Here is a 9,246-nt window from a genome sequence, read left to right on the forward strand (position 1 = left end):
ACAGAATCCCCCTCAATCTCTTGCTTAAACCGATCATTGAACTTTTCAGATGTTCAATGCTAAATAAGTGGCAGGGTATATGGCTTACAAATACCTTGCCACTTGAAACGGTGGCAGTAGAGAAGAGGTAAAACTGGCATACATCCATTAATCACCTTATAATTCTTTTCTTTGAGGGATTCTAACGCCTTACACAACGAACGAGCACCAATCACATTTACCAATATTTCTTACATCCAGAAGAGTTCTAAGGAGACTGAGCTTGTGTTAGCGGTAGGAGCCAGAAAAGTACACATTGCATAGAGAATAAAGAGAACGACAAAATCATCACCACCATTGTTAAACCGAGCATCACTACTAATAGTGCCATAAGTGCCAAAATGACTATTTTACTTGGTTTTATTTTGGATTTCCGTTGGCACTTATGGCACTAATAGTGCCATAAGTGCCATACGTGCAGCACAAATACAGAAACAACATCATTTAAACTCTAAATGGAACATCTAAACCCTAAATGGATAATCTAGACGCTAGATGGAATATCTAAACCCCAAATGGATAATCTAAACCCTAAATAGAATATCTAAACCCTAGGAGGAAGTGTGCAATTATGGCACTTATGGCACTAATAGTGCCATACGTGCAGCACAGATCGGATCGGATCAGATTTGTCGATAGCTGAAATCGAAGGAGGAGGCGGCGCAACGATCAGATCAAATCCACCGCCGCTGCCTCATCAGATCAGATCCACCGCCGGAGAAGCGATTTTTGCTGAGGTCAATTCGGTGAGCGAGGCGAGGTCTCTGAACAACGGCAGTACGCTGCCGCTGAAGCGGTTGCTGTTGTTTTGACCAGCGTGCCTTGCAAATTGGCGTGATTGAGAACTATCGCCGCCACCACTTGGCCGACGGAATTGCCCATGAAATCGACGAAATCGGAGCAGAAGACGCTTTTGAAGGAGCAGAGTCGTCTGAAATGGCGGTTTTCCAGGCCTGGAGGGCGACGAAGGCGACGCTGAACTGAGGCAGCGGAGGATGAGGAGGAGGTCGGAGGGTTCCGCCGCCAATCCACACACCTCCGCCGCCGCCGTTAAACTCTAATTGGAGAGAGTTTTTTCAGAATCAAGTGGGCTAGGTCACGCAAGTAAAAATGGTATAATAGGCATACCGCATAATTAATAGCCAAAATTTAATGTTTTAAGATTAGGGGCCAAAAATTGATTTTCATTCCTCATTATGGCCATCTGGGTGGATTGTTTCTAATTATAACTTATATCAATTCGATTATTCAAAATTTAATAGAATTACAATAAAAAGATGGAGTTCTATTGTTGCTTTGCAAAAAAATAAAATAAAAAAATCCTTGTTTTATTCTACTTATTTATTTATAACAATTATATATGAAGGGCTTGTTTGGTTTGAACGATTAGATATGATTAATTTTAGGGTAAATATCATATTAAACCCTGAACTATTCTCGCTTTATCAAAAATACCCTGGAAGTTTTGAAATGCTCTCTAAACCCTCAAAGTATTAAAGTTTTATCAAATATATCCTGCATTTATTTTCCGGTCACCAGAAATATGACGTGGCTCGCCGGATGACACTGTGTAATTTAAATTTTATTTTTTTTAATCCATGTCATTTTATATTCTATTTTTTAAGCCATGTCATCCTGCTCTCTGTCTCTCTCTGCATTCTCTCCCCCTCTCTCTACCGTCCTCTCTCTACCGTCTCTCCCTGTCCAAAGCTCTCTCTTCTTACCTTCAAAATTCCACCGCAATCAAACACATCCAATCAAAGATCCAACTGAAAATCACAAAATCAGAAGCCACCATTTTTCCCAACTCATGCTCATCCCCTTTTCCTCATCCAAACTACACTCAATTTCACTTCTTCCCCAAAACGAAATTCAAAATTCTCACTCTAAACCCTAACTGACATGGTGAAATCACCTAAAAAGCAGCAGCAACCTTCATTCTCAGCCACCGCTGCCGCTTTCGAGGTTGTTCGAGAAGCTTCATCTTCCTCCTTCTGCAAATACAAGGGCGTGCGCAAGCGTAAGTGGGGGAAATACGTCTCCGAGATCAGGCTCCCTAACTGCAGGGAGAGGATCTGGCTCGGATCCTACAACACGGCGAAAAAGGTGGCGCGTGCCTTCGACGCCGCCCTCTACTGCCGAGATCCAGGTCGCCGCCGCCGATTGACCATGGCGGAGAAGGCGGCGCGTGCCTTCGGCGGAGATCTGGGCAACGCCAAGTTCAATTTCCCCGATAATCCGCCCAAGATCGAGATCCAGGTCGCCGCCGCTCGCTTTGCCCATGCGTCCACCGGCGCCTAGACCTCGGGTCAGGTCGACGATCTCGACTCCCAGTCGAACTCGCTCTCCTCGTCGGAGGCGCTGCAGCACGCTGAGTCGCCGTGCCCGTCGGTCTCCGGAAGGTTGCAGACGACGGCGGGGGTTCGCTGCTGCTCGCCGGAAGTCAAAGGAAGTAGAATCGAGGGAGAGAATCGTGGCCACAATTTGGGGCCTAGGGTTTCAGGTGGCGCTGCTGCTTGATATACAAGCGGCGACGACTGAAATTATGGGCTCGCCTGCCACTGCAGTCGCCGAGAATTGAGGGCGAGGCAACAGCGGCGGCCAGCCGCTGCTGTCAGCTGGACGTTTGAGAAGGCGGTGGCTGTGCGTATGTAGGGTGAAAAAGGGAAGATGGAGATAGATAGAGGGTGAGAGGTGAGAGTCGTGGGTGGCCGGAGAGGCGGCAACCTTCACCGGGGAGTGAGGAGGCGCCGCCGCCAGTCTGTGTCGGCAAGTGTGTGTGTATGTTGTTGTGTTTGACTGTGTGTGTATGTGTGTGTTTGTGGAAGAAGGATATTACTAAGAACAAAGAGAGAGAGAGACGGTAGAGAGGAGGAGAGGAAACGCAGAGAGAGACTAAGTGGATGACACGGATTAAAAAAAATGACATGGATTAAAAAAAATAAAATTTAAATTACACGGTGCCATCCGGCGAGTCACGTCATATTTCTGGTGACCGGAAAATAAATGCGGGATATATTTGATAAAACTTTAATACTTTGAGGGTTTAGAGAGCATTTTAAAACTTTCAGGATATTTTTGATAACATGGAAATAGTTCAAGGTTTAATATGATATTTACCCTTAATTTTATGATATTTTGTTCGGTTGAATGAATATGACACGTGATTCAATCTCGAGTAATTTTGGATTAATTCAATCTCGACAATTGAAATCCCCCAGAAGGACACCATTCAATGTGATGCGGCCTTTAAAAATTGTATTTATTTGATAAATATATATCCAAGGATACCACTGGGATCAGAGCATGATTAGGAGATCTAGAGATGTATTTAAATTTGTTACCGAAATAGGAACTTTTTTTATAGAGGTACCGCAATAGGAAGTTAAGCTCATACTGATTCAACCTAATTAGCCCAAATCGATAGCATGAAGAACGTGAAAAAATAAAGAACGATTTGGGCAGCTCTAGTTGGCGGGACACTATCTTGATTTTCACTACTTTCAAAATTTAGTTTAAAAGCAAAAGTATTTTCTAAACCACAATTCAGAAATATAATTAAACAGTATCCCATTCCCGGTTAAATTGAACAATTGTTGACAGGTGTATACCAGAAATAAGCATAAAGGCCAACTTCGTTAGCACGCAAACACAAAATCCCAATTTAGAAATAAAATGAATACATTCTTCGTTAATCACACGCCTAAAGACAGCTGTTGGCAATCAGTCTTCGCTCTCTGAATTTCTTTCCGCGAATCGGAGCGCCGCCTCCTCGCCGCCGTGTCCCAACTCGAACATCTGAAAACCAGCTGCAGCCAATAATTTTAGAGCGAATAAAAGGTGTTAATAAAATACTAGAATAAAAATCATTTTCCAATCAACTCCATTTTTTCAACTCTCCTCATCCCATTGCTCTGTTATTTCTCTTTCCACTTTACCAAACCTAATCCTCTCTCACAAACCTACTTTCAAAATCCATTCTCATTTGTTTTCTTTTATGCATTTTTAAATAATTTCTTTCCTGAACCGTTCTCGAAGTAGTCGCGTTGCTGTCCCCTCACACCCAAAAGAATTGATTGTTATTTCTAACTTTTGGAAAATTGAAAAAGCCATATACAACAAAGCAGCTGGTGTTCTTGAACAAGCACATGTGGGTTTTGTCTTGAGCTGTGGATGAATGGTGATAAAATAGTGATCGGGAAAATAAGCAGCGAAAATGGTGGTGCGGAAGGTCGGCAAGTACGAGGTGGGGCGGACGATTGGCGAAGGGACATTTGCGAAGGTGAAGTTCGCGCAAAACACGGAGACTGGGGAAAGCGTCGCCATGAAAGTCCTCGATCGCTCCACCATAATCAAGCACAAGATGATTGATCAGGTTGCTGTCTGAATATGTGCTTTGTTTTCTCATTGTTGTGCATTGAGGAGATTTGAACTTCCTTGAGTATTTTGTCGCTGAAATTGTTAGAGAAATGTACGAATTTGTGCTTTCATAGTTTTTTAAAATGTTTTATTGGGTTGAATTTGAGGTTGGGAAGGGAGGATTTGGTCGAGCTAGTAAAATTGAAAGAGGTTCTGATTGGTAGAGCTGAACGATGATTCTCTTTCTGGTCTTGATGATCATTTTGTTATTGCTTTGTTGAGTACGAATTTTTTTTTCTCTGAAATTTTAAGTTTTAGTTAATCGTGAAGTATTATATGTTGAAAGCATAAATGTGTTTTCTCTAAGGATCCTAACCTGTTTATTGCTTTTCGGAGATCTTGTGAAAATTGCCTGTTTGTTTACAGGTTCAGGGCAATTTACCTTGCAGTTAAAGCCATTTACTAATCACATTTCTTGATAAATTTGTTCTTGTGATTTTCATTTTACAGATAAAGCGGGAGATATCTATTATGAAGCGTGTTAGACATCCGTATGTTGTTCGCTTACATGAGGTGAGGCTTAAAACCAACATTGTTAGCTTTGTCGAGAGAGAAGTTTAATTGTGTATTGTTTTGGCATGAATATCAATTACTGGAATCTCGCTATTAGGTTATTGCAAGCCGTACAAAGATATATATCATATTGGAGTTCATCACGGGTGGTGAATTGTTCGACAAAATAGTGAGTCCCTGTACCTAGATATATTGTTTTGTTTGGTGTAGTCACTTGGCCACTATTGCTGACGTTAACATGGAAATGTCTCTTGCAGGTTCACCATGGAAGACTTAGTGAATCTGAAGCTCGAAGATACTTCCAGCAGCTAATTGACGGTGTTGATTTTTGTCACAGTAAGGGAGTCTATCACAGAGACTTAAAGGTATTACTTGTGCACAGTAGAAAATGAAATCTAACAATCATTTTCTAAAACTAAAATTCTGACTTCCTTTTACTTGTTTGCAGCCTGAAAATCTGTTGCTTGATTCCCAAGGGAATCTAAGGATCTCGGATTTTGGGCTTAGTGCCTTGCCTGCAGAAGTAAGATTTTGCTTAAGTTTCTGTATTTCATACCATGTTAGGTTGCTACTGTTCTAATGCTATTTTTTGTCTGTAGGGAGTCACCCTTCTCCGCACAACTTGTGGTACTCCTAATTATGTTGCACCAGAGGTAAGTTGTATGGAGCTTTATCTTTGAAATGTAATATGCGCTAAGAAGAAAATATGACTGATATTTGTGTGGTGTGAGTTGTAGGTTCTTAGTCATAAAGGCTACCATGGTGCTTTAGCTGATATCTGGTCGTGCGGGGTCATCCTCTATGTTCTGATGGCTGGGTATTTGCCATTTGATGAGCTTGACTTGACGACATTATATGGAAAGGTATTCAACCATTATCTTCTCACAACTTCTTTACCCATGATTGAGCTATCACTTTGTAATTTGCAAGATTATGTATGCGTGGATGCACGGTAATAATAATAATTGTATTGTCGTTTGTATAAGAGAATTTTTAGGGAAAAAACACAAACATAATTTTTTCTAACCTTTTCAAATTTCTTTTTCAGATCGATAATGCAGAATTTTCTTGTCCCTCATGGTTCCCTGTTGGAGCAAAATCCTTGATCCATCGGATTTTAGACCCGAACCCTGAAACCGTTAAGTTTTTTCTGCAATGAGAGTAGTTTACATCCTTACTGGAACTGATATACTGTTATCGCTACTAATATTACACAAATGATTTCCTGCAGCGCATTCGAATTGACGAGATCAGAAATGATGAGTGGTTTAAGAAGAATTATAATCCTGTCGGACTTTCAGAAACTGAAGACATTGATATGGATGATATTAATGCTGCTTTTGATGATCCAGAGGTCAGTGAGGCTGTTCTTGGATTTTAGACAGAAATGGAATAAAGCAAACATCATCTTTCCTTTTTCTTTAAAGAAACACATGTAGAATTTTATTATGAATATTGTTTCAGTATAGTCACTATCCTCAGACTTGTCAAAAACTTTATACCTGTTTGTGCCAAAGAGGAGAATGATGGTATTTGATTATAGAAGAATCAATTCCTTCTTTTGCCCTTTCAGCATATGCCCTAAACCAATATCTGCTGCTGATGTTGAACATCATTTCTTGGATGTTGTGCAAAATTGCAAATGCTATCTCTTTAAAGGTTAATATAGGAGTTCAGACGTGCTAAGGTTAATATAGGAGTTCAGACGTGCTAGATTGCTTGCTCCTAACAAGTTGTGTAGCTCTTCCCCTCCCATACATAGATGCATCACTTTACATATATCAAGATTAGTTTTTCAGCACTGGATAAAATAGCATCTTTAGTATGGAAATCATATGCTAGCCCTCGTACCAATGTCATGGCTGATATCATCTCAATGCTAATGTTGAGTTCAGGTATGGGATTGGATTGAACCGATCCCCGTGAGACTTCCTTTTTATTTATTGCATTCTTCTCTTGAGACTTCCAACCAGTTGTAAAAGTAATAGCATTGGAGTATTGGGGTAGTATCTTTAACTGGTGCATCGGAAACCAGTTGGACAGTGTCTATGGGATAACTCTACTAATTCGGGTGCATAAGCTAGATTTTAAACTTTGATCTTTTAACCTCTTCATGGTTGATGATGCTGATGGTTTGAGGTCCCTATGCAAGACTTTGTACCTCTTAGTTGTGACACAGGCTAATTTCACCTTCTAATTTTCCTTCCCATACTATTTGTGGAGCCATTATTATCTAATTGGGTTAGCTAAAAGGATCGATTAGAGAAATCACATCTGTTCAGTTTTCCCATTGGTAATAATTTTATTTAGAAGTTGTAAAAGGTACAATATCTACACCTCTATCATAATTAGTTTTGCATGAAACATTTTTGAAATAATTTGTCATGTCTTTACTCTCTCCTACTTTCTCCACTTGAGAGTACACAGCTGCAAGAATAAGGGCTAAGAAATTGATATTCTTACATGTAAACTATGGCTGTGAGTGCCTGAAATTTTGTAGCTTTTCATGACAAGAATAAGCTCAAAATTGATATTCTTACATATAAATTATGGCTGTGACAGCCTGAATTTTGTAGCTTTTCGTGGCTACCCAAGCTAATGCTCCTTCTAAATATGTTTTCTGTTGTAGGAAGAATTGCCTAATGAGCAATGTGCAAATAATGATGATATGGGGCCGCTAAATCTTAATGCATTTGACTTGATTATTCTTTCTCAAGGGTTAAATCTTTCAGCCTTGTTTGATCGCAGGGAGGTAATGTGACTACTATCTTGTACTTTAACATGTGCTGTACCCTTTACCGTATTTTAATTTATCAATGATATTAAAAGCTCTGAAATTCGTAGTATCATTCTTTATGTTTCACTTTTTACCACATTGGTGCTGCTAGTTTGTCATTTCAGTAATTTCACCAATTTTAATGTCTGACCTGCGTCAACAGGATTCCCTGAAACATCAAACACGATTTGTTTCTCAAAAACCGGCAAAGGTTGTCCTGTCAAGTATGGAAGTTGTTGCACAGTCGATGGGCTTCAAGACGCACATTCGTAATTACAAGGTAAACCCAATAGTAGTAAAAGCTCGATTAGTTTCTTTATTTTTCAAACTTCCGTTTTCGTTGCTTTGATACCTACTTCATAAATGCATCAAACCATCGTTCTGACTTGATTTTTTTTTCGTTCCTGGATCACCACTGTATTATGTAGATGAGAGTCGAAGGTCTTTCTGCTAATAGGACTTCACATTTCTCTGTGATAATGGAGGTAGAGCTGCTCTGCTCCTCCCCCCTCTTCTCATCCTAATGTCATTTCTCGACCATCCCCGACATTTCAACTCTTTCTTAACAGATTTTTCAAGTTGCACCACCATTCATCATGGTTGACATCCAGAAAGCAGCTGGAGACGCAGAGGAGTATCTGAAGGTTTTTCTCTTCCCCCTATATTTTTTTATTTTATTTTCAATTTTCGACACCCATCCTTATGCACACCTAACTTTCTATTTATTGTTAAAAGGTAACACAAGATTGAGCATATATAGTTAGTTTAAAATATTGTTTTGTATATTCAGACTCAGAATTATTTCTTGCAGTTCTACAAGAACTTCTGTAACAACCTAGATGATGTTATCTGGAGGCCGCCCGATGAAATGGGTAAATCAAAGATTACTAAGACGAAGAGTAGAAAAAGATAATCTCACATTGGCAGCTATTGTACAATATAGTTGTGGAGGTAAGTAAACACTTGATGTGCAGTTCTGGAGATTCAGCGACATCGATTAGTACAACGTTAACTGAATCTGCCACCTTGTAGAGGCAACAGTATTACTTAGGTCACATGTGATCCTCATGAGCTTTTGTGTATGGTGTTGGTGTTGGTGTTGTAGTTGAGTTTTTTTGGTTGGCGCTTTGTCGTCTGATGTATAGGCGTGATATTTGCTTCTACTGCTCAGCATCATATTTGGTTGATGCACAAGTTTAATTGCACTTTGCAGTATTCATCACTACTCATCTGCTTCATTGTATTCGTAACACTTTATTTCATGTTCTTTTAGGGTGTGTTATATTTTGTTGCAATTTTATCATAAAAAAATGAGAGGTAATAATAAATGAGAAAATTTTATTACTACATCTTAGTGGTCACCACAAATTTTTTTAGCATGTGAAGGGTGGAAAAACATTAGAAAATATCGTCACATTATTACCCCAACATTAGAAAATTTTATTACTACACTTTAGTGGTCACCACAAATTCTTATTAGGGTGTCTTATTCACGATAT

General features: G+C 39.7%; 2 protein-coding genes across 3 annotated transcripts; both read left to right on the forward strand.

Annotated features, from left to right (window-relative positions):
* The first annotated feature begins 1,449 nt into the window (after positions 1–1,449).
* LOC130992693 (ethylene-responsive transcription factor ERF017-like) lies at positions 1,450–2,921 on the forward strand. Its single transcript, XM_057917446.1, has one exon. The coding sequence runs from the start codon at positions 1,942–1,944 to the stop codon at positions 2,338–2,340; it is 399 nt and encodes a 132-aa protein (XP_057773429.1). The 5' UTR covers positions 1,450–1,941; the 3' UTR covers positions 2,341–2,921.
* A 733-nt stretch (positions 2,922–3,654) lies between these two features.
* LOC130992610 (CBL-interacting serine/threonine-protein kinase 8-like) lies at positions 3,655–8,972 on the forward strand. 2 transcript variants are annotated; one of them, XM_057917316.1, is made up of 14 exons: positions 3,655–4,414; positions 4,909–4,971; positions 5,069–5,140; positions 5,229–5,336; positions 5,420–5,494; positions 5,571–5,624; positions 5,709–5,834; positions 6,020–6,109; positions 6,203–6,325; positions 7,601–7,723; positions 7,911–8,027; positions 8,176–8,232; positions 8,317–8,391; positions 8,559–8,972. In XM_057917316.1, exons 1-14 carry the CDS (start codon positions 4,256–4,258, stop codon positions 8,658–8,660), a joined length of 1,344 nt encoding a protein of 447 aa, XP_057773299.1. In that variant the 5' UTR covers positions 3,655–4,255; the 3' UTR covers positions 8,661–8,972. The 2 variants fall into 2 exon arrangements, with proteins under 2 accessions (XP_057773299.1, XP_057773298.1); XM_057917315.1 differs by having other exon boundaries at positions 8,317–8,972.
* Positions 8,973–9,246: the final 274 nt, after the last annotated feature.

This window comes from Salvia miltiorrhiza, chromosome 7, assembly GCF_028751815.1.
Source record: "Salvia miltiorrhiza cultivar Shanhuang (shh) chromosome 7, IMPLAD_Smil_shh, whole genome shotgun sequence".
Classification (NCBI taxonomy): domain Eukaryota; kingdom Viridiplantae; phylum Streptophyta; class Magnoliopsida; order Lamiales; family Lamiaceae; genus Salvia; species Salvia miltiorrhiza.